Source organism: Amia ocellicauda, chromosome 8, assembly GCF_036373705.1.
Source record: "Amia ocellicauda isolate fAmiCal2 chromosome 8, fAmiCal2.hap1, whole genome shotgun sequence".
Classification (NCBI taxonomy): Eukaryota; Metazoa; Chordata; class Actinopteri; order Amiiformes; family Amiidae; genus Amia; species Amia ocellicauda.
This window is the reverse complement of record NC_089857.1, coordinates 37,254,471-37,280,295: the sequence shown is the minus strand read 5'-3', so window position 1 is coordinate 37,280,295 and position 25,825 is coordinate 37,254,471. Positions and strand designations below refer to the sequence as shown.

The 25,825-nt window shown below is 38.8% G+C and overlaps 1 protein-coding gene across 2 annotated transcripts in view; it reads left to right on the top strand.

Annotated features, from left to right (window-relative positions):
* The first annotated feature begins 708 nt into the window (after positions 1–708).
* trim36 (tripartite motif containing 36) overlaps positions 709–25,825 on the top strand; it is a 33,653-nt gene continuing 8,536 nt past the window's right edge. The window contains exons 1-7 of one of the 2 annotated variants that reach the window (XM_066711289.1): positions 709–976; positions 7,063–7,300; positions 11,275–11,618; positions 14,570–14,716; positions 15,402–15,497; positions 19,993–20,246; positions 21,279–21,400. In XM_066711289.1, the coding sequence (XP_066567386.1) occupies positions 914–976; positions 7,063–7,300; positions 11,275–11,618; positions 14,570–14,716; positions 15,402–15,497; positions 19,993–20,246; positions 21,279–21,400 (1,264 nt within the window). In that variant the 5' untranslated portion in view covers positions 709–913. Of the gene's footprint in view, positions 977–6,290; positions 6,456–7,062; positions 7,301–11,274; positions 11,619–14,569; positions 14,717–15,401; positions 15,498–19,992; positions 20,247–21,278; positions 21,401–25,825 lie in introns of those variants that run through there. The other variant, XM_066711288.1, reaches the window with a different exon arrangement.

Here is a 25,825-nt window from a genome sequence, read left to right as displayed (position 1 = left end):
TTAGGGTAAGCAACCATATTCGCCAGCTGTCTGTTTTCAAATAAATACAGCGTGTCACCGTCTGTCACTCTCGCAGATGTCATGATGACGAAGGGAGATTTTTTATATATATATATATATATATATATACATATATACACACACACTTACGAGTTTCCTACTATTAAGGCCATGCAATAATTTAAAGGTAACGTGTTATAATAAATTCGGTTCTGCATAAAATATTTTACAGCTATGAAAACATCCCCTTTAAGCTGATTGCTGCGTTCTCACGATTAGCCTGTAACAAGCGGCTGATTTGTGAAGAAGTTTATAAATCAATATACCCACTGTAAACTGCTTTGAAGATGATTTTGTAATTTGTTTGTACACACAAACGTCTATTACACTAATTCTCCCATAACACAATGTGCTTGTCAGTTTAAATTGGAAAAGAAGAACGATCATTTGAAAAATAAAACACAACCTATTGAATTGTATTGCCCCATAATGAAGAAGTGAAGTGAAGAATGAATCCAAGCGCTGTGTTATGAATCCCATTCAATCTAGCCAGGAATATCACTGAAAGCAAGACGGCACCCACAACAGGTCCTCTCTCCCGCAGAAGACATCCAATGGCTGAGTTCACGCCCCGGGACGAGCAGGGGAGGCGGGCTTTCGTCTTGAGAAAGATGATTCCCTCGCTGACCAAATGTCCACCCCAAGGCAGCCTGGCACAGTTTCAGTTATTGCATCTTTTATCTGCTCCGTGTGTAGTGGGCACTTAGGCTAGTGGCCATTGATCATCTTTAGCGCGCACAAGACGCATTGGCTCAGAAAAGGCGCATCTTTTGTGGGAAGAGCTACAGTGGTGCTACATTGTGCATTATTATATTTGAACTCGCACCGTTTTGTGTCATTTCACCTTTTAAACATGTCCGATTCTGATGAAATGTCCGAGTTTGGCTCTATAGTAGAGAGGATTACTATGGATGAGGTAAGTGAAACACATTATAATTTGGTACAATTTAGTTCTGTATAGTTAGGCTACATATATCCAGATACACTCCCATCACAGCGCATCGTCGGATATGACTGTTGTATGCGATGCTATTTGTCGATTATATTGTTAACATTATTAACCCAGCACCTCCGGCTTTAAAATCTTTACTTTGTAATTTATGAAGCCTTGGATTTATTGCAGATTTAGATTTGATCCGTTATTAAACGTTGTCAGTAACGTGGGTGGCGTCGGCTTCATAACTGCGATTTAAAACCGATCTGTCCCACAGAAGACAGAATATCACTGCACCAAAAATAAAATAGAAAAGAGTACTAAATCACAGAATAGTGCATCATGCAATCAATGGACGAATGAATGGATTAATACTACAGCAATGAATATAATATCCCACAGCTTATTTGTAGGGAAAATACTTCACAGTATGCTGGCAGGGTCTAAGAAAAAGGGGTACATTTGGACCCGCCAGGAACTATATCTTTCAATAAAATCAAAATAAATCGTATCTGCATATGATAAACAGATATATAGACAGAGAATTAATTATATACAATATTTCACGGCTGATTATTTATTTACTAATACATTTATAATTGTTACTAAAACACACGCATGCACACATATATATTGTACAATGGTTGTGTTGCTAGAGATCTGTAGCACTTTTACAAAACTGTTGTTTCTCAGTGCTAAATAATGCAACAATGTAGCAATTGAAATTGACAGGCTCTGCAGGACTGAATGTGACGTCACGTAAAGCTGAGCATGAGTGAACAGATAGGGTTAAGGACGGAGCTGTGCTTGCTTTGCATGGGACCTATCTATAGTAACAATGATTTTCTTTACACAAGGAGTGCAGCTCGATCCACACAGTGGATCAAATCCTTCCCGACATCGACAACAAAACACAATAGAGAAATAGACAAATGAATGGAATGCTTTGTGTAACAGATTCTTTTACGATTTTGAAAGAATAAATCAATTATAGTGGACCTGGAACTTAAGAAATCAGTACCCGGTTCAAAAAGGAGTTCAGTAAAAACGTGTATCTAAATTACACAATGTCTTGCAGGATAACAAAAGCTTCAAAGACAAACTATTTGCTCATTGAATGGGATGCAAAATTGAAGTGTACTGCCACTGTGTAAAAGCATACAGATGAAGCTTGTGATGCAAGATCCCTTTTGTGTTTATCAAAAGCATATATCATTGCTTAAGCAAATGTAAAGACACATCTTGGTGATTTCCAAATCTGAAGTAATCAGACTTCATATATAATTAAACATCAGGCATATGCATGGTTTTAATTGAACTTTCCCTTGCAGAAGAAATTCCAAATTGTCTTCTGTTTTCTGAACTGCACTGATTCAGTATCCTTGAAAAATCTCCCAGCCCCACAGAGCCAAATCTGCTAAGTCATGGAATTAAAGGATTTTTCTTGCTGCAGTATCAGACCAGAACATATTTTACATTGTTTTTCATATTGTGGTTCCTTGAAAGTGAAATATTATAATCTATAGGAATATCCCTTACACCTAACATTGTACAAAGGTGACAAATTGATTAGTTATGTGCTGGGATAGATTTGAATAAGTGATTAGAGGAGGTGGTTTCAGATCCTATTACTGATGCATCAGGCCACGCGGATATGTTTCAGGGAAAGCTATAATCAGGCATGACACCGACCATGTCTCTGCCTCGTGCACCGTGGCCAGGTTCAAGATCTGAGAGGTGCCCTTTAGAACAAGGGTTTGAGTACATTAACCCAAACAGGAGTTGCATTTTATCCTGTTAACTGACCAGAGGAACATTGCTTGCACCAACAAGCTTTTTGCCCCATAAAAACAATTGGGGTGTTTTAAAGCTATGAATTAACATTTGTAATGTTTACCCTGCCCTATGTTGAATGATCTTATGGTAAACTACAATTAAAGATGCTAATTTAAGACATAGAACTATTGACTTCACTGCTCTTTGGGGAGAGAGGTTGGGTTGATCAGTTCTGCATTCAAATATTTGTGCAATAAAAACACAGTCTTAATAAATAAACGTATTTATACTAGTTAGTAATAAACTTTTTTCTAGAACCCACTCTACCTTCATTAGGCCTAATTGTTTGTTAGGGCTGTCCATTTACCACAGGTGCTCTTCCTCTACGGTCTGATAACAGCCGATTTCTGGAGCAGCCAGACTCGGATGCAGGAATTGTTATTTTAGCATGTGAAGGATGCTGCATTTGTATGTGATTACTATTGTTCGGAAGGAATAAGAGCGCTAGATTCATTCTGATAGTGAGAGCAGCACAGACAATCTGACGGCTTCTGAACTGACTGCAGGCATAAGTCAATTAAAAGAGACTACAGGTCAGTCAAGAGGCTTGAAGAAAAAACATAACAGGACGAGAACTGAGAAAATGGGGGCGTTTTATCAGTCATAAGAAATGCCCTTGAAGAAAAAAAAAATGCATGACTGACTTGTCTGTAAAGTAACCTTGGCCTAGAGTATTCTGACAGATCATTGCTGTCTACACACATTTCATTCCATCTTTGTGCGTCTTATTAACGAATTGAAACAAAATTAGCCAAACACATGAGTGGTTCAATAAAGGTTTATTGGTTTGTGACATGTTTAGCAGTTTGGATTCAATGAAATAAAAGCAGTCATAATACAAATTTCTGTCATACTCAACTAATTGTATCATCCCAAGGGGGCGTTTCAATTGAACTACTCTTTACTTTACTACAAACTTGAGTTAAAGAATTAAGCTTTCTTGTGTTATACCTACTTTGTGAAGTTGGTAACCCCCATTCTCCTAACATAAAAGGCTGAAATAAACCATTTTTTAAAGATATGTTAAAAACATCTTAGCCAGTGGTTTCAACCATTGTCCCTCATGTCTTAATGAACACCTGCAGAGATACTATTAGGCCCAGGTCATTTAAGAGCTGCTTTTATCTGCAATAGTTTTGTTACTTATCACTCTGTATAGTTAGGCTACATATATCAAGATATAATCCCATCTGATAACCCAAGTACTGTGTACTATACTTCTGAATTGCAAGCTTTCCCTGCATAATGAATGTGTAATGAAAGGTACATTCAGTGAGAATATAGAAGAAATAGATACATTTGTAACGCATTTTTAAGCCATAGAATATCATAATAAATCACTGTAAAGTCAGACCTATTTTTTCTATAATAAAAGGAAATTGAGAGCTTTACAATTAATTAATTTTCTATTTTCGTTTCCTGTTCCGACTCTAATTGAAGCTCTGATTTCAATCCCCACAGACATGTAAATAAGAGCTCTATGATCATTTCTTCACAAAACAGGATTTCACTAAGTGTGGGTGATGTGGTCGATACACTTTTCCTTTTTACTTTTATCTGAATAGCAGCTAAACTTATTTGACCCCATATTACAATGCATATGCCTAAGGCTTAAGGCATAGCTTATTGCAACAAAACTAGGTGAATCAGGAGGGTGCAACACACAGAACATATGTACTGTATAACACATGCCTCTAGGGGTTTAGTCAACTATAGAAACCAGCTTTACCAAATAACACTATTGTCTGCTTTCACAGACCTTGATTAACACTAGTCTGGGAATACTAATCTAAAATCTAAACTAATATTGAGCAGACTATGACTAGTGCTAATTTGTGTCTGTGAAACCAACCCTATATCTATGAACCAAATGTTTTGTCCACATTTAAAGGATTACTATTTATTATAAAATACAACTGAGTAGTACCTTTACATTTGACCACATCACATAAAAGTTGACACAGCTGTACTCTTTGTCTGTTTACAGAATGCGCATTTAAAGGGTCATCTGTCTTGAGACCTAAAACAATTTACATTCAGTGGTGTCTAATTCTCTTAGTTCACTTAAAGCTATAGAAACCAGGATAAGCCCCCCAAACCTTTAAAGCCAGTTAGGCCTGTGAAGGACTTTAACTGACTTAATTAAAATAAGGCAAATAGGTCTATATACATTTGCACTTTCTTATAAACTCATCACTAGTAATCTTATACAAAGGAAAGGGGAGATGCTCGCCATCTACAACAATTATTCCCTTACTTGAAAAATGCAAAAACTTTAAACAAATCACCAACAGCATTGGGACAATTACTAAACTAAACCTCTACACAGATGCAAACTATGTAGCCTAATCTGTTAACCCCCTCTGTACCACATAACCATTCAGTCTTGTTACCTGGCCCCCATCATTCCAGTGCACTTTGAAATGTTTTTTTAAGTAACTGAAATTTGGAGTATGATAGTCCTTTGAGGTCTAAGAGTTACTGTAGTCTTTCAGCTCTTTCCATGGAAGCAATGCTCTTTTGCATCAAAATATTTTCCTGCATGGTATCATGTTAACATTACTTGCTATAGGCTCTTTTAAAAATGTTTTTAGGACCTACGTAGATTGACTCAAATGGAAGGCCACATAATACACTTCTTTGTGAAAGGAAACTATGGGGAAATGGTCGTTCTATGGTATGGTACCGAAATTAATTGAAATTATAACTTGAGATAACACAATATAATTCAAGTAATCAGATTCGAAATAATCAATCTCTAGGACGACGCCCATCTCCACACTCTATAATGGTTCTGGATGACACCTCTTTGCAACGCAAACAAAGGAGACCCATCTGCAAAAGTATGAGTTTTCCAAACAATTAGCACTCAATCAACCCGCCCGAGCCTGTGGCCAGCCAGGTGGGGGGTAGACCCGGACACAGACCCTTCCGCTCAGGTTACACCTCAGCCGGCTTTGACGAGTCATCCGTTGCGTTCAGGTTGCGCAGACCGGCCGAGCCCATTGGCGGAGCTGCGCAGACCCTCGAAGACCTGCGCAAACGCGAACGCAACCTCAGCTTGTCTGGATTCATCATATCGTCTCCTTACGTCATCCGGCACCAGCTACCAAAGGCCACGACTTCAGGCAGACGCGTTTTATTCACAAGTAGCACATTTTCACACTCCTGGCGATAACTTGAACCATGTGTGGCTTTGAACTAGTATCTCTCATCGCACTCACTCGCAGCCTGATTTACAGCACGCCTTTTATAATGCAGTTCACAGTCCAAGACAGCACCTCTGTGTGACTCGGTTCTGGGGCAAACGTCTACCTTTCGTGTTGATGAGAAAATCGTTATAAAAATCGTTATAATTAATAAATAAGCGGTGAAATGACGACCTACTGCACGGGCCGCTCCTCTCCTGCGCAGCGTTTCCATGGAGACCCGTCTGCCCCCGCCCCGTCTCGCGCACTGCGGGCGCCTCTATTTAACCCGCGCGCAGCACCGCACCGCACCGCACCGCAGCCCTCCGTTCATCACGCGTCTCTCACACTGTAAACTTTACAACAAGGTCCTTTTTTGGGGGGGGTTGATCATGACGGCGGTTTCGTCAAGACGTAGCTCATTGGCCGCGGCATCGGTAAGTGCAGGTTGCATGCAGCTGTGTCCCTTTATATGAAGTTTAGCGAGCAGTAGTTGTGTATAAGATCCTGGTACAATTTGAAAGGCTTGATCTTTTTTTAAATGTGTGTTCTGTGAAGCGACACGTCGTCGGCAATGTGCGGGGTTTATATATTTCTGTTTAGGCAGGCTGTCTGTGGTGCGGCGTACAGTTATGACTTAGATTTGACTAAAATCGGGTTATTCTGGAGATGCAGATGTATGCATGCGTTACGTGAAACAAGTATTGTCTATACTTCCCTTTTTAAGCTGCCTCTGTATTGTTTCACTTTCCAGCATCAACAACGTAGGATATTTTATAATATTAAAAAAAAACCACTAATTCCTTCGTGAGCGCCTATTTCGCGAAGAATACACTATAATACTATACGTAAATTCTAAGGTTTATTTTATAATTGTAAAGTTGCATGTCTTGTGCCAGGCGATCTGGAAAGATCCCTGTAATAACGAGCCGCAGCAGCTGTGCCCAATGACAATGGTTAGGATTTCCCAGCCCCCAGCTGCGGCGAAGTGTGATCTGTTGACAAAACGTAACGTGTTTGCGGTGTCGTGGCATCTGTCCCCAGGTTCCCATGAAGAGCATCGAGCGGGAGCTGATCTGCCCGGTGTGCAAGGAGCTGTTCACGCACCCGCTCATCCTGCCCTGCCAGCACAGCGTGTGTCACAAGTGCGTGAAAGAGCTGCTGCTGCTCACGCATGAGGACTCGTGGACGGACGTGGGCTCCGAGTCGTCCACGCCGGGCAGCCCGCGGTCCCGCATCCCCTCTCCGAGCATCGAGAGACTGGACCGGCTGGTCAGATCAGGTGCGTGATGATCGCTGCTCCACCTACACGATACATTTAAATGCTGGTTAATCAATTATGATTGCTGGTGTTGCTGCCCTGAATACTGAAGTACTGTACTTGTCTGGCATTTCTTAAATGACTTGTTGACTCCCCTTCATATAATACGTTCAATCCAGACCGTTCTCTATACACTTAATGTTTACTCAAAGTAGTAGCCCTATGACGTAATGGATAATGTTTCTGTGTTTATTTCCTTCATACCACTAAAGCCATTTAACAGGATGTGGACAACAATCATTCAAAGTACTTGCTAATTTGAACAGACATCAAATGTGCCACCCTTTTTAATAAGAGAAAATCGCTCTCCTCCTGCTTGGTAATGCTGCCAGAGAGGGTGTTGGCAATGTGAATAATTGTATGAGTGTGAAACCAGCACATGTTTGAATTTGATTAAGATAATCTTTCGCTGCGATTTTTTTTTTTTTTTTTTTATAATCATATTCTGTTGGAAATGAAATCCTGAGCAAACTTAACAAGCATGTTGATTTTTCTCTCGGAGTGGAGGAGCTAAAAACAGTATTGGTGAAACAAGGCGGTCTTTCTCTGTGCTAAGGGTCTGCCATCACCCATCTAAAGCACAGCTGCAGAGTACATAGGGAAAGCAATCCACACTTGCAAACCTGAATGCACCCATTCTTCATGTTTGCACTGTTAATAAGATGAGCACTTGTTCACTGGGACACTGAGGGGAGCAAAATGGTTATTAGTGGCTGGGACTGGATTTTGTTTTTCAATTTTAGTTCAGAGTTTCTTTTGCTATAAAGGACAACCTGCTTTTGGAAATCCTAAATGTCTTTAAAAGTTAATTGCCATGCACAGGTTTAAAGGAATGCGTAGGTCTACAACAACCTCTGTCACTTCAAAGCAGAGGGGTCTTGCTATGAAAATGTTAGAATTGCCTTATGTCTTAAATGGTTAAACTTTTTGTCCAAAGCTGTCTTTCCATATGCTGTTGTCACTATTCTTGTCTGCCACCATTTATGTTGACTTTTTTTTGTGTGTGTGTGTGATTCATATCTTGTTTACCTTTACACTGCAAGTTGCTGTAAAGGCTGTAATTGTCTAAATATTGTCTGCCAGCTAATTTACCTAGAGTAAGCAAAAGGGGGGAAAAAAACACCGCTTTAGAGACTACAATAATGGAATCAGTTTCTATCTACCACCTGTTTATTATCTTGCATTCTGCCTTCATCGGTCATAATTCTAAACTTTAAATGACAATTTCCAGTGTATACATTCTCTTACATGTGTAATTTAAAAATTGTTATAAAAACATTACAATAATGAACTGTTTATAAGATTAACAAATTACAGATTACAGAACATGTAGTGAACTTCCAAGAGGCATGCTGTTAGCTGCGCAGACCCTTTTATAACCGACCGAGTTGGAAACCTTTAAGGAGTGCCAATGTATTTGAAAGTATCTGATCCCTGTAGGAACTGTGCTTCACTTTACTCTGCTAAAGTGTTGCAGGGGAGGCCTGCTGGTGTATCGGTGTGTATTGTGCTATTGTGTGTCTTACTCCAGCTTTCTGTCCATTGATTGCAGCCTCTCTGCGAAGGTCATTTGGAAGGAGAGGTAGAAATGGGTTCTGTTTTTTACATAGCTGTAGTGAGTATAGTGTTTTTAGATTTCTGTGAACACCCACATAATATAGACCTATCTCTTCACAATTTGGTCGTATACCTTGTGAAACGCACAGTGGTCAAGCAATACAGCCCAAAAAAAACATTATTTTGGCACGTCTTCTGCAGCCCAGGTTATAGACTGCTTCATGTCAGCTGCCCGTCTAATCCCAGTCTACCAAGGACTTTAATTTACCATAGCCGGATTTGTTCTTGCAGTTCTTTAGCTGGACTTTCATCATCTTCCTAAAAATATAAATGAACTCCTGTTTCAAAGTATTCTGTAATGTCCATAAAAATAGTAACCTTCTTTTAAGGGAAGACATTATAATTTAAAACGTATAAATATTGTAATTAAATGTAGGACTTTTATTCTGGTTTGGGTTTATAAGCTTTACAAAGAGCATTGTTTTAGAGATTGAACATCGGATTGGGCCTATAGTCACTGTTGGTAGTATGATTTTAACCTATTGTTTTTAAATAGTCTTGCAAAAAGAAAAGCTGTAATCATTGTCTTGTCTTCATTTTAATTGGTTCCTTTTGAGCACATTTCATGGACAGTGCACATCTATAATACCTAATGACTAGTGTCATGCAATAGCCTGTGTTTATCTGATTTTAAACTCTTTCTCTGCACTACAAAGCACCTCTGAATCTAGATGCACCAGAAATCCATAGCTCACTGTGATGCAGGCAGTGTCAGCCATTTTCCTCCCTGAGCTGCACACCCAAGAGCCTAAGTACACTATTATTTTGTTCTTTTAATTGCACATGACATTACTTCAACTTGACCACAACAGAATCATGCTCCATAGCACACGTTCACATCATTTGCTTGAATAACTGTGTTCGTGTTCACGGCATGCCCATCACCTGCTTGCGTTTTTGCTATTGATGTTCCGTAAAACTGGCATTGTGATAACATGCACACTGCTTGTTCTGTTTTGTTGCTTGCAAATCGTCGTTTGATTTAATTTGTTTTGGTTTTGGGTTTCCCATTTTGCTTGGTGTTGTGTGCTTAATGCTTGCAATCGCCATGCCATTGAGTGTTGCAACATGCTTTTTGTTTTCATGTCTTTACCGAATCAATGACCCGTTTTGTCTGTCCTCTTGGAATACTTGAAACAGTGTGTCTGTGTCGGGAGGTTGAACTTTCACGTATGACCGTTATATTTCCATGTAACTGAAAGCTGAGTGTGTTACAGTGAACTGGACAACTTTAAAAAAAAGAGAAGCCAGAGATAAGTTAATTTTTTTTTTTTTTTTTTTTTTTCTTAAATCTAAATCCAAATAGAGTACATTTAATTGGAATAGGGGAAACTCATTAGTTTAAATGTTCATCTCCTCTTTTTAGTTTTGAGATTTCATCCATGCTCTAAATGTCAGATTTTTTTAATTTGTCTTAATTATTTCTTAGCAGACACCCTTGTCCAGGGCAACTTAATCCATGCCATGGCCATTAAATGTAGTGCTTTTAAACATCTTGCATCTTGCCTATGATGTACGTGTGCTACTCTTGACTTGGAGGTTTGGGGGCTGAATATTTACAGAACAACAATAGTCAAGAGTAGACACGTACATCATAGGCAAGATGCAGTGTTTAAAGCACTACATTTAATGGCCATGGCATGGAATTAAGTTGCCTGGACAAGGGTGTCTTGCTAAGAAATAATTAAGAACAAATAATGCACTGCATTAGGATGAAACTCAAAACTAAAAAGAGGAGATGAACATTTAAACTAATGAGTTTTTCCAAATCTCTCCTTTTGAGTAGACTTAAGAAAGTAATTAAATATAATTAAATATAGGCTGAAAAGACTTTCAGTAATGGAGGCATTAAGACTGGCTCCTTTAGCAAAAAATAAAGAGACCCCACTTAAACTGTGTAAGTGAAGGGGGAGGAGTGGAGGTTCTGCCGGAGTGTGTGTGATTTATTTAACACCCTTTAGAAACCATACCCTTTCAAAATATAAGCATAGGTTTCAGCCTAGTTGGCTTGGCTGACATGCATACTTGAAACAAAGCTGAAAGGTGACACGCATCTTTTTTTTGTTTGTATATATATGTGTGTGTGTGTGTATATATGAGAGAGAGAGATGGATATATAGAGATAGAAATAGAGAGGGAGAGAAAAACGTTTCCCAGGTCCAAGTCATTGTGACTCCTTGAAACACTCCTCTTCTCTCGATGAAGCCCTGTGTGAAAGAGCTTGTAAGCTGAGGTGCCTGGGAATGAGTTGTCTGCCACCAGTTTCTGTACAAAAATCCCCTCCCCTCGATTTATCTTTTGTTATTCTGCTAAACCAGGGTCAAATACCACGTCGGGATGGAAACGCAACTCCTTGACTCCTCGGATTACCACCTTTCCCTGCCCAGGATGCCAGCACGATATCGACCTCGGCGAGCGGGGCATCAGCATGCTGTTCCGCAACTTCACCCTGGAGACCATTGTGGAGAGGTACCGGCAGGCCGCTCGAGCTGCTGTGGCCATCATGTGTAACCTCTGCAAGCCCCCGCCCCAGGAGGCAACCAAGAGCTGCATGGACTGCAAGGCCAGCTACTGCAATGAGTGCTTCAAGGTGCACCACCCCTGGGGGACCCCCAAGGCCCAGCACGAGTATGTGGGCCCAACCACCAACTTCAGACCGAAGGTAACCCAGGCTCTGTCTGTGCAGATGGCTCCCTATGTCAGTATCCTCATGAGTTGAGGGTGACCGGGTGTTCTATATGTATTTGTCTACTGCTGAATAACAAGGGTGTATCGTGTTTGGAAAAGTTAATGCTTACATGGTTATTTTTATATTTAATTCCTTGTATTAACTCTGTATAAAGTTATTCTTTTTAAAAGTCAAACATGGAGGGTGAAGAAAGCTATGCCCAGATAACAAACTCTTGCTTTTGGGGAAAAAAGATCACTTCCTTTTATTTCTAGTTCATCTCTAAACTGAGCAGACGCAGTGTCCAGAATTATTATAAATCTACAGAATAAGTTCCTGTCTTAAGCAATAGTGAGAATTTCTGCAGCCCAGCTGCTTTCACAATCACAAAAGGCATTGCTTTAGCATTATTAGAACTATTACGACACTTGTGACAACATGTGAAATGCAGCCATAATCAGATTGCTTCGAACAAGTTTAGGCTGTCATTAGTGAATCACTGTAATAATATCTCCTTCCATTATACAGCTATGGGATTTCAGTCTCGATAGCAGATACCATCTGGCTATGCCCTGCAGCACCCATCCATAGCCAGACTGTAAATGATTGATTTATTTATCATCACATTCTGCAGTGGTTCTCCAGTGTAATGATTTCTCTTCCTAGACAGTGACTGTAATCCCAGAATAAGATAATCAAACTACAATACCAGAGGCTTCTCTTCAAGAGCAACTGAGATGTATATACTAGAACCATATTTTTTAGATTTCCCCCTGTGGGCTTTACTAGTTTTATTTTATCTTGCTTTTCCACAGGTTATTTAAAAAAAAACAAAAAAAAACCTCTAGGTCACTGCTTTATCTTCTCCTATAAGCTTCACCTGCTTTAATATCTCAAACGGCCTCCAGATCAGCCTAAGAACTCTTAAAGTAAATAAAACATTAATAAATTGATCGTGAAAAGTGTAATCCTTGTAGAATGGTGTGAATCTGAATATGTAACATTTTAATTGTTTAATTGTTACACAACCTACTCCACACTTTCATTGTAGGGTGAAAAAACAAATCCATTAAACAAAAAAAAGTAGTAGTCTTTAGATAAGTATGACACTCCTAAATAAGCTGGGGTGCAACCAATTGCCTTCAGAATTCACACAATAAATTGCATGTAATAAAAGTGGGTCACATAATTACAGATTAAATACACCCGTCTCTGTAAGGTCCCACATTTGGGTTGTGGATTCAAAACCAAGAAGCTTTCAAAACCACTCCAGGATAAAATTAAACTATTTGGCCTAAATGCAAAGTCTTATGTAAGGTGCCACACATCACCTAGATAACACCATCGCTACTGGGAAGCATGGTGGTGGCAGCATCATGATATGGGGATGCTTTGCTTTGGCAGGGATTGGGAAGCTTGTCAGGGTAGAGAGCAAAATCGTTGGTTCTAAATGCAGGCAAGTCTTTGAAGAAAACCTGCATCAGTCTGCAAAAGACTTCCGAGTGGGACAGATTGCCCTTCCAGCAGGGCAGTGACCCCAAGCACACCCCCCAGCTTGAATGATGTCTTGTCGGGCATTTACTGCCTTTCACAATATACTGATGTCTCCATATGTAACCGTGTTCTTCAATAGGTGATCTATGGAATCCAGGTTTTCTATGTGACTTTGTGATAGTGCTGTCTTTGTAAAAAGCACTTGTGGCATCAGTGGAGATATAACTGTCTCTAACAAATTATTGTGCTAAACTGTTGAGCCAAAGCCATAGTCCTTTTTCGCTGTGAGGTTCAGATAACCGTTTTATGGCATGTTAAATCAAATCTCTGCTCCACAGGATTCAGTTTGACTTCTGTGGAATAGCATTCTCCATAGTTGATGGATAACACCCACAATACCCATGCACAAAAATCATCATTTAAGTGAAGCTTTATCTGGTCTCAACATGCATACCAATATCTTGCTTTGTAAATGCAAGACAAATTGCGATGTCTGTGGAGCATGGAATTTGGCCATTGAGAGTATAGCAGTATGCCAATGTACAAATGTTGTATAATTAAGAGCAATTAACCCACAAAGCTGATTGCCAGTCTATCTTGCCAATTAAAACCCCATTCTCATTCTAAACCAGTCTCTTTTATTTGTATTTATTAGTTTGGCAACCGATTTTGCTCAGTTTGGATACACAAAGAGCAATTAATGCCACACATTAAGATAATTTATTTATGTTGTCTCCAGTATAGACATGTTAGAGCCCCCCCCCCCCCATTTTTTTTTTTTTTTTCCTTCCAGATTTAAAAACTTGAACGGTACCAAGTATAGTTAATTTATTATGCTTAAACACAAAGCATTTGTAATTCTAAAGTGATCACATTATTGCTTCTATTTTATTACAATGAGGACAAATCTACAGCACATGAGTAGAGGATTTTCTTCTATTTGTATGCTAATAACTTGGTTTTAATGGTTTAACATGTAAGGTATTCCATTTGTCTCCAGTAGCTCAAATTTAAACCTTGTAAATGAGAATTGCAGATACTAGCTGGAAACCCCATGTTATTCCAATACATAAAGCTGTGAAATATTAGTGATTTGAAGGCAGTGCAGATTTGTTTCCTGTACATGCCTGTAATTTTAAGCTCCAAGACATGGGCTCTTCAGTGTATACTTGCACCTTACTGATTGATGGATGCATGCCTTGTGGGTGGCATTATTGACATGTATGAAATCTGTTCAAAGGAGGTGGAATATTGTCTAAAAATGTAAAAATAAACTGCATGACTCAGTGCTGTGCCAGAGAATTTGGCAACAGTTTTCTAATTGTTTGGATTGTATCACACTCTCATCTAGTTTTATTTACCTCCAAAATAATCCTCATTTGTAATATTGATCAACTTCTAGGTCTTCCTGGCTTATGGTCATTTGCTTTAATAAAAACAACTTCTTTTAGGTGTTGATGTGTCCAGAACATGAAATGGAGAAAGTAAATATGTACTGTGAAGTCTGCAGGCGGCCTGTTTGCCATCTTTGTAAACTGGGAGGATCACATGCCAACCATAAAGTAACCTCTATGACCAGTGCCTACAAGATACTAAAGGTATGTTTTCTGAACTATTGTTACATTAGCATAGTGAGTGGAAGACCCTAAAAGATTTTTTCAGATCACACTATGAGCCAAATATTCTTAATGCTCCTGAAGAATAGGCTCCTTTGACTCTAGTTTCTTTACTCCTTATCACTTATTGGCTTTAATATACAAATTGTGACTTTGTAAGTTTAAACTGTCCCTGGGAAAATGAGTCCCTTTGCATAAAAACACACAATTTCACTTGTCTTCACAGTAACTTGCGTGGTTGTATGATAGTCAGGTTTCAGAACTGCATTGTTTGTGTTAGTGCCAACTAACCATGTGTTGACGACTGTTTATGTATTCACAGCTGTTGGAAGACTTTAACCCCAAGTGGGTGGTTGGATTTCAAAGTTCTTTGCTCTTGTTCCACAATTTTAGATTGCACTTACTAAGGACAGTTAAGCCATCCATATACATCACACATTTAAATATGTATTTTAGTATTGCCATTCACTTTGGTTCTTAAATTACCCCGTTTTTTTTTTTTCTTGAGGTTCTCGTATTCCATATGTATCGGCTATAGAGAAATCTAGGATGCTGGGTATTCCCAGCATTATGGATCTGTCTGTATAGTGTGCAGTTCTAATGAAGTGATCAGGTTTCCTCCAAAGAGTGTCACATATTCTGATGTACTTTGTTGTTATGCCAACAGGAGAAACTGTCCAAGAGTATCCATTACCTAATCAGCAAAGAGGACCAAGTGAAAACCCAGATCTGTGAGCTGGAAGTTTTGATTACTCAAACTGAGGTAGGTATCTCATCTGATAGCAGTACCGTATTCCTGGAATTTCTCTGTTACTGTTTTTGAACCAGTCACATAATTTGTAATTTAATTGATATTCTCCACCTGGGATTACTGGATTACTTTTAAGATTTTTATTTTGTATATTAGTACTTCAAATATGTTTACCTTCTGCATAGGAAAAATAAAGGTATTGGCCTAATCTGTGGATTTGGGTAATTGCCCTTAATTTTCTCAGTGGTTTGGTAACTCCCCATTATAAATTGATTTGTGTAGTATGCATTGTGAATACTAAGGTGTGGAGAGATTTAATTAAAGAAAGATTGCATAGTCTATGGATGCCTCCAGTATTAGTTTCAAGCTTAACATTTCTGACTACACTATATTAATATTCTAAGTGGCTTTTTGTAAAAAATACATTTCAATGGCAATTACTCTTCTTCCAGTTCTGTTGTCAAGAGGGTTCAGGAAACTATTTAATAGTCCTGTTTTTAAACTTGAACGTGACATAATGTGCAGGCAGATTTCATCACATGATTGTATTGAATGATATGTAGATTGTGACATCTGTGCAGCTGTAAGAGAAGAGGACTACATGATCCTGAATAATTCTGTATGGTTTTCCTTGCAGATCATCGACCTTTGTTTTAATGGAATATTTGTGACATTTTGTAACTGGGATTCTATTTCATGCAACCATTTGACCTCTGGCAATGCAGATTGTTCCTAATATGCAAGATCATAATTTATTTTGCTAATCAATGCATAGAAGCTATGAAAAACAGATTTATTGATTTAATCTTACTTTCATTGTGCTCTTTATTAGCTGGGAAAGGCAAATTGGACATTTTCCCCAGCACAGTTGCTTCCTCAGTCAATTTTACAGTTTTCCATGGCTGCTGAAAATGAAATGGGAGAGAGTTGCTTAGTTGTTGAAATGATGCAATGTTTGTAACTCTCGTATATGAATGGGATTTCAAAGTAGGTGAAAATGTGCAGTTTTATGTTAAATAGACTGTTTTGGGTATCACATCTAGATTTTAAGTAGTTATCATGCAAAAAGATCATGCATGTTTGTGGTTTTGTTTAATTTTACTTTACACTGAAAAATCTCCAAACAAGCTCTATATGTTTGTTTTCAACCCAATGAATAGAAAAGAGGAAGTATGTTTAACCAAATAGATGTAAATCAAAGATTAAATATTGTTTCTGTTCTTGAGTGAACTAGCAGTAGGGTTATACCATTTGAATAATTTGACTGACATACTGGTTTGTTTGCTTTTGTAGCAGGTTCAGTAAGACTATTTTGCATCCTCGAAGCACAAGAAAGGTTAAGGGCTTTTTGATTTTAATATGCATTGTGCCTAGTTGTGCACTGGTGGTCAATGTGCCCTCCATGAAAACCTTGTATGGCTAACTTTTTCTTTGCTAGATCAATGTTTGCTCAAAATTTAATTAGACCTATATAGGGGGAAAAGCAGCCAGAGTGAATACCCTGTATTATTTCACTGTAAATCCAGAAAATGCACCAATTGAACATTCGACAATTCCACAGAAGACTATAAGTCAGACACACAGGACAGATTTGAACTTAATTGTTTGGAGTATTGACCAAGAATATAATGGGACACAAGTGTGGTATGAAACTGTGTACTGTAAAAGTCTTGTGTGTATTATGAAATGGTTTATTTAAGAGTAGTGTTAAACTGAAAGTTTCCACTACCCAATAAATATTGTTGCCTCAGGATTTGCTTTCATGTTGAAGTGCCATAGATCTTAACTGCAACTGTAATTTAGCTTGGTAAATATGCTGGCTTTTTTTTAATAGTATTTTTGTATTTTTCTTTATCTGAAATGAATCCTATGGAATTGTTAAAAGCCATCCTTTTACTGAGCATTCTGTGAGTTGATCTAAATCTGTTTCATAGTTGGGTGATCCCTTTTCCCAATGCTGCAGGTAGAAATTACAATAGAATAATTATATTTAAGTGTTGTCTTTCACAGGCATACACCAAGATTGGTCTCTCGCATTGTTTGAGAATCCAATTTTTAAGATTGCCTTTTATACCTCTTTTAAAATGAGACGATAAAACCATTTAATCGTTCTGCTCCCAGCTATCTATGACCTTGTAAGCTGCAGTGATAGTACTGTGTGAGCCAGTGAGCCCCTCTAGGTGTTGTGCATGCTTAACTGGGCTAGCCAGAGATGTGTGGAAGGTTTCGGATATCATGAATTCGGTGATTTCCAAATAAAATATATGCATCGGTGTTTGAACGTTATTAAAAAAAAAAAAAAAAAAATCGCAAAAGCAAACCAGAAAATTATGGTATGTCTTCTGATGCTTAAAGTATGTTACAAAATGCATTTTTTTTTTCCGAATTGTAATGTGACCTTCCCAAAGAAATGCAAGATAACCGTTCTAAAGAACTTGTTACCTCGGAAGACTGCACAGTCAATCCCCAAGTCTGTCTTTATTGCATGTCTGTTGCGGAAGCTCATACATTATGTAGCATACATGGTGTTGCTGCAATATAACAGCAGGAGATGAGAAAAAGTAAACCAATAAGAAGCCATTGTACACTGTAACAGGAGTGCTTAATTTGTTCAGGTAACATTTTTACCTAAATGGAGATCTTGTATGTATGGATATTCTTCAATGGGAAACATTAGCGTCTATCTCAAGAGCCATTTGATTGTGAAGTTATTAATGGTCCCCTGAAAGTGAGAGAGTAGTGTATTCTTTAATCATTTCTGAATACAACTCTAGAAATCCGACATCACACATTAGAGTGCAAGCAGCTTAAGAATTCATAGAACAACATTTTTATGGTAACTTCTGATGTGAGTCCATTGCAGAACACTTGGAAGAGTGAGGAAATGTAATGAATGGCAGGAGTAAATTTTGAAATGCTTGGGTCAACATGAGACATTCTGAGTAGGGCTGGGCGATTATGACTTAAAAATAATATCTCTTTTTTTGAAGTTTGGGCGATTATACGATATATATCTTGATGTTTCTTGTTTTTATCCAATCAAGCCACAAAATAAGACCAAAGACATTCAAACTACAAGTATTTCGTTAATCCTTCAATAAGCAAAACTAACAAATACATGCAGGCTGTCATGGTAAATATATGCAGAATGCAACACATTACAGGGCAAGTGTTGTGTGATTACTATTACGTGTGTTATGTTATGGGATATATATATATATATAATATACGCACAAGTTTAAAAATAGCTGGCGTTACAATAGTTTTAATAAATCTTAAATGCGGGGTGCCTTATCCCAGGGATTTTATATAGAACAATTATCCGGTCAAGGAAGGACGGACAGCAGCTCCCGTCTAAAAACAGTCCATATTCACCGATGTCTCAAATGATTTATTAGAGAAAGTGAACATCACAATGCCTACGCGTTTCGACTTCTCTTCCTCAGAGCACATGGACACACAGCATGATTTACTGTCGCACCAGTAATAGTGATCACGCAGCACATGCGCAGTAAAGGTCCAGATTCAGGCAGATTGAGCACAGCCGGGTCTATAGCGGCGCATTAACATCTGCTGGACAGACGTTTCTCCTGTGACTGTCGCGTCTCGATTCTGCTGACCGGTACAGCACGATGTTAATACAAAATAGGTATTATTATTATTATAATACAACTGTTGAACCACTTCACCATCTTAATAAAAATAAAATGATACTTTCTGCATGTGTTTGCATTGCTTTCCATTTATTTAAATGCAAACGTTATTATTAATTTTATACAAATGATATCAGTCTAAATTAGCGGGGGTGGGGGTGCTTGCAGATCGAGTTCAGCCCGGCGACGAGAGCGGGGCGGACCGTGTGCGCCTGCGCATTAAAGCATCACTTGGTCGTGTTGGTTATTGTGTCAGTTCACTCTCCTGCACCTCTGTTTGTGTTTCTGATGCTCATTTCAGCTTCCACACGTGTCGGATGCGGAACTGTGGAGAACACAAACCGTCCTAATGACGAAAAATACTGCTGTAAAGAGTGCGATTTGCGACACCACGATATAAACGATAGAGCATAATATGAAACTATAGACGTTTTTCTATCGTCATACGATATATATCGTCATATCGCACAGCCCTAATTCTGAGTATTACATTTAGTCATTGTTTGTGTAGATTGTATCTGGGTAGTATCAAGATATGTTTTGTGAATGAATTTCCAGTCCAGGTCTTACTGTCTGGCTCCTAAATTATTAAACAATCTTGATTGTGATTGAATTAAATTTTAAATCCTAGCTGGAACCCATACTTGATTGCATTTCCTTGCCCAAGCTAAGGTATCATTAATCAAAGACCGTGACCTACTTTTACATGACCTGGATAAATGTGGCATAGCATAGTGGTTTGCTTTTTTGTTTCACTGCATTCCAGGTTCATTTATTGTAATCCTTTTAATATTTATGCAACACAATCTACATACCATTCCTAATAATAATTGTACATGCTCTTTTGGTGTTAGGCAAATGGCGAACATGCAGAAAGGCAAGTCAACCAGCATTTTGAGAGTCTGTTTGAAATCCTTCAAGAGAGGAAGACGGAGATGCTGAAGTCCATTGAGGTATCGAAGACCACGCGTCTGGACAAATTGCGCACTCAAAGAGAGGAGTATCAGGGCATGCTGGAGAACAGTGGGCTGGTGGGCTACGCCCAGGAAGTGCTGAAGGAAACCGACCAGTCTTGCTTTGTCCAGACGGCCAAGCAGCTACACACAAGGTCAGGGCTGAGAAACTCCCAAGTGTGTAAACCCAGCACAAGCAGATCCATGGTTGTAATGTTGGGTGGAAGTAAATATGAACCTGACCTGTTCACGGCGACTGCCATTATCCTTTTCTTTCGTGGACTGCTCAGTCCATAAGGAAGGGATGTTGGAAAATGTAGGTCACTAGAAAAGCAAAACTAAACAAAAACATGGTCTTAAAACCACTGATAATAGACTTGGAAATTATTAGGTACCATCAAAACCTTCATCCCACAGATGTACAGTAGAACATTTTATGTTGGAGACTCTTACCTTTTAAGAGGTCAGTAATGGGAACCAATATTAGAAAATGTACAGTGCTTGTGATTGGGTTTGCAACCCATTTACTTTAGAGTCAATGTATTGTCCTTCTTTGAATCCCATTTTTGATGCCCTGCATGCTTGGATTGCAGGACATTATGAAAGTCCATGTGAGGTCTTTGTGCTAGTCTTAGCATCTCCCTGTTTCTCGTGTAATTGCGCTTGGCACTTGTCAGACCATGTGCTTTTGAGCATTGACCACTAAGAAGTCACACGTGTGCATTTGGTCAGATTTTTGCTGGCAAGACAATTCAATGTCCCTGATGTTCTTTGCTTTAATCCATTAACTTATCTCCAAGAGACAAGATCTTGATGGATCCTTTCTGAAGCATTAAGCTAATGCCTTATTTTAGGCTTCCTGCCATTAGCACAGGAACATACTCAATCAAGAAAGTCTTAGATTGGTTATATAATGCATTATCCATTAAAAAAAGTAAAGTGAGTTGATTAGAAATTATTGATGCTGGGTGATTATAATTTTCCATCTACTTTAGTTGCATGGAATTTGACTAAAATTCAAAATGACATTTTGATTGGATTTAACCTTATACGTTCTGCTTTCATATAATGGAACTACACCCTCAATCCACATTCATTGCAATACTTTATTTTATGGTGTAAAATGTTGGGGGCGGAGGAGCAGATTTTCTTTCCATTTACCTTTCTACTGGTTTTCTGCTGTTCAGAATCCACAAAGCTACAGAGTCTCTGAAGACCTTCCACCCAGCCGCTGACCCAAGCTTTGATGAATTTGACCTGGACTTCTCCAAGGAAGAGAGCCTGTTGAAGGATATGTGTTTTGGAAGCAGTGAGTAACCCCGGCAATACTTGTCAGCTCTGTTGATTTTGTTTGTGGCCTGAAATCTGCTTTACTATGACTTTCCTGCTAGACGTTTACACTTAGTCATCAAATCCTTTCCAGCCTGTTTGTGTCTGCACTGCTGGAAGCACTTTAATGAAATCAGGTTGAAAGCTTTACCTTTGTGATGCAAGAATTTCAATGTCCTGCATGCTATAACAGCTGTTTTGCAGTAGGGCAGTGGTTTTCAAACCGGTCCTGGATATCCCCTGCCCTGCTGGTTTTTGTTCCAACCAAGGTCTTAATTGCTTAATTGACCCAACAATTAAGCAATTAAGACCTTGGTTGGAACAAAAACCAGCAGGGCAGGGGGTACTCCAGGACCGGTTTGAAAACCCCTGTAGTAGGGTGATCTTCCAGTCTTGCATCGGTCTGCCATTTTCTGTCTGTGTGATGTCATGGATTTTTATTTTACTTAGTAGTATTCTAAAGTAATTTTCAGTTCAACAGTAAGCATCTTCATATTTGTGAACTATTTAAGCTTGATTAACATCTAACGCCTAGATGAACTAATATTAGATTTAAACCAAAAAATGTGAACCCATCCTTTTTGAAGAAGAACTGAAAAACAGAAGATCTGTTCTCCCTTATTTCCGTGATGCAAGAAGCACAACTGCGCACTGAAGTCAAAATTCCACTTATTCAAAATGAGCTTGTCTCATCCCTGCAGGAGAACCATTACTGGCACCAATGTGCATCTTTGTTGAGAGTCTTACAGAGAGGCCAAATTGGATGGGCACAAAGCCTGGTCTGTGCTCATTAGTCCTCTTGGACTGCGCTCTGATGGGCTGTGGGATTGAGCAGCAGTTGTTTATGAACACCCACACCCAGGTATCGGAGCTGTATGGTCATATATGAAAGCAAGGTTTCGTGTTTTTTTTTTTTGGTCTGTAAAAATGCACAGTGAGCAGCAGTCTAAACTGTTGGGGGGCCAAAAGAAAATGGCGCTGTCCATTTACGCTGACTGTCTTAAAATATATATTCGCTTGCATGGATAATTACCAACTACTTTGCATTTCAAATCCTATGCAGAATATAATTTTTAATTAGTGCAGCAGATGATTACTGGTTCTATACCAGAAAGCTATACTAAGATATGTAAATTAAGATTACTGAAAATACATCCTGGTTTTGTTTCTGTTGTCTCCAGTCTTACTCTGATGCTATCTAAAGCTCCTGTAGCTGATTCCTGCTCTAGAAACTGAATTAAGGCTATGCTAAGGCATTGTTGCCAAGTTTGTGCAAATTAGCTTTATAACGAAAGAGAAGGCAAGAGATCAAATGGTATCCTTTCATCCTGTAGCAAGCCTTTCCTTTTCTTATTCATAATGAACAGTTTTATACTGGTGGTGAGAACTGGCAAGTGAAACTACACATTCTTCTCTACCTGAAAGCATTTTGTTCTTTGTCTCTGATCAAAGAAAAACGGCACAAAGGAGAAAATTAGATCAGTGTCTTTGTAGCAGCATGGGAATTCTGAAGTCAACAAAAGACACCAGCAGTTTAGTGCACAATGATGTGTTGTTTGAATACTTTACATTTTTTGGCATCTATCACAGAATAGTGGACACCACGACAGCTGGAGATGAAGTGTATGCATGCAGTCAGTTTGAAGTCAGATTATGTACAAAAGCCCATAGACTGACTTAAGAGTCATTTTGGCATTTATAGTGCTGCCAAACCTTACTGCATCACCCCTTATAAATGCCTGTTATAGTTCAAGGGAATTTGAGAAGTACACAGTTACTAGCTTTTCTGACTGGATGTCCTAGACTTGGGTTGATTCCCCAAGCTTTAAACATATTTGACCTAATTGCCATATAATTATTCTCGTTTCATTGTAGACAATGTCCAATATATTCTTCCATTTCTACTGGTTAACATTTAGATGTTCTTTAACCTGTATTGAAACTATTGTTTGACTTATTCCTCCCCCCGATTACATAGTGGAGTGAACTGACTAAAGTATTTTCTTAAGTAAGGAATGAAGAACTTTGTTGCAAATTGATACAATGGTTGCATATTGAATATAATATCCTACTATCTATTCTAAATCTATATTTATTAATGACTTTCATTGATGCTCCATAATTTATGGCCTTGAAAGTAACTTGACAGGAAAACCAGACGCATGTTTGCTACACTGAAACCATGCCTTAATCAGTTAGGTACTGGCTTACTTGATGGAATCCATTTCTGTTAGATTAAATCAGGCAAATGTATATTTTTGGCCTTAATAGCCAAAGTAATGCAGCACTCTAATCTTGTTCTTGTACTTGAGGCTGGCATGTTTTACTGGGATTTCATGAATTAATAACACTAAAAAGGAAGGTATTTTGCTTATTGTGTTTTTTGAACAATTTTCTTTAGTACTCGGCTATTCAAATTCAAATGAGCTCACCTGGTAAATACCAGACTTTTTTTTGGTATTTGAATATTGTCTTGTAGGCTAACACAAGTGAAATGAAGCAAAAGTGGGTGGTGCCACTCCCAGCCTACTTTTTTGTAATCGGGGAATTGAAAGCGCAACCCACACTGCCACAATGTGACTTCCCATTTAATCTCCTTATAGTGATGTTCACATGCATTCAATTTGAAATCCTCATTCTCTTTTCTCTGATTTAGTCAATCTTGACTCCTCACGTTTGCCGTGGCAGTGCAGTTTTATGATCAGAGTGTGCTCTTGGTGTGTGAATGGCAGTGAAGCATCAGTGATTCCTTGCCATTTTAATTTTGCCTACACCTCTCCCTGGAGGCTAGTTATTAACCACAAAGTGTGACTTCCCAGAAACAAAACGGGAGAAACCATTTCAGTTCTAACTAACCTTTGAAGACACTAACAGAAATCTAAATCTGCAATATCCTCTAAACAGTTGGGGTATAATCTCCAAAAACCAACTCCTCGTGTCCCTGTCCCATCAGTCCCTCTGCGATCCCGCCAATCATCTGTTTGTTAGGCAACACATTTTTTTCACAGATTAGGTACTGCCCTGTGCTGCTTGCCATTGAATTGCTTCAGATAATATGTACAAGTTTGTGGTCAGGGGAGAAAAACAACCAGCAGGATAACTAAATAAACGCAAACAATGGACAATCTGCAGACAAAAGAAAAGGTAGGATATACAGGAGGAATGGAGGAGCCTGTTTGCAGTTATCAAGCATGATGGGCAGCCTTTCTGTTTGCTCTGCAGTAAAATCGTATCTGCAAAATAAACAATTTTAAAAACTAGTAATTTGACAAGCAGTACCCCCCAAAAAAATCAAGGGACCTATTTCTCAAGATAAGTAACTTTGTGAAATTTGGTGATTGCTGAGCATAAAGCCATGCAAGCTAATCTCCATGTGTCCCAGGCAATTTCAGCTGTGCATTTGGGTCCAATGAATTCTAAGACTTGAAATTACAGAGGAGTTACCATCCCTGTAATCACTTCATGATCAAACTTGGGGCGAAGACATTCACAGAGCAATTGGTGAAGCCTGCATGAAAGTACTGACCTCAAAGTACCGACGGTGCCCCAGCGATGACTGGTAAACGCAAGAACTGTCAGACTTCAGACATGTCTCTGAAATGCTCTACGACTACCCTAATTTGTTAATGTTTCATTGCATCGTGCACCAGCAAGCCCTATGCAGCAAAGAACTGATGGATATCTAACGAGTGGATACGGTTGTGAAAGTGGTTAACTTTATTCAAACAAGTCGCCACTTCATTGCTATGTGGACGTCAGCTGGACATCTGTTGGAGATTTCATCAGAGCCATTCACTTTCCCAGTGGAGAAAATGAAGGTCCTAGCTGAAACTTTCAACATGCTTTGCAAAGAACTTGTAGATTAATTCGCTTATAAGCCAGGGGAAGACCTATGCCGCCCGAGTCTTCAGTTCCATCCTTTAATTATGGAAAGATATTCCTGGACAACACCTTGTCTGCGAAAAAAAATATTGTCCATCTTTGGATCAACTTCTATGTAAGCACAACTTCTCTGCAATGTTTTGAATCAAGTTGCGCTTTTGTGCACGCCTCACAGACCGCAATTTTGAATCGCAGCTTTGTTGTGCCGTCACCCACCTTTCTCCTGGCTATGACCTCTTGGTTGCTTGCAGACAGCATCAAAGTTCCCCATGTGAGTAGATTTGCAGCGTGTCATTATTTGTTTTAGGCTAAATTACAATGGATGTCTCTGTTGTATGACAATATATAGGCATATATGTGTTAATTACTACCAGACCTATGTATAATCTTTCATAACAACATAGACTAATAAGGCTATTTATGTGAGGCCCACTTGACTTGTTCGTAGGCACAGTTGTGACCCACCTTGCCAAAAAAGGTTGAACCACTGATCTAAAGCTACAATAGCAGTGTTAAGTGTCAA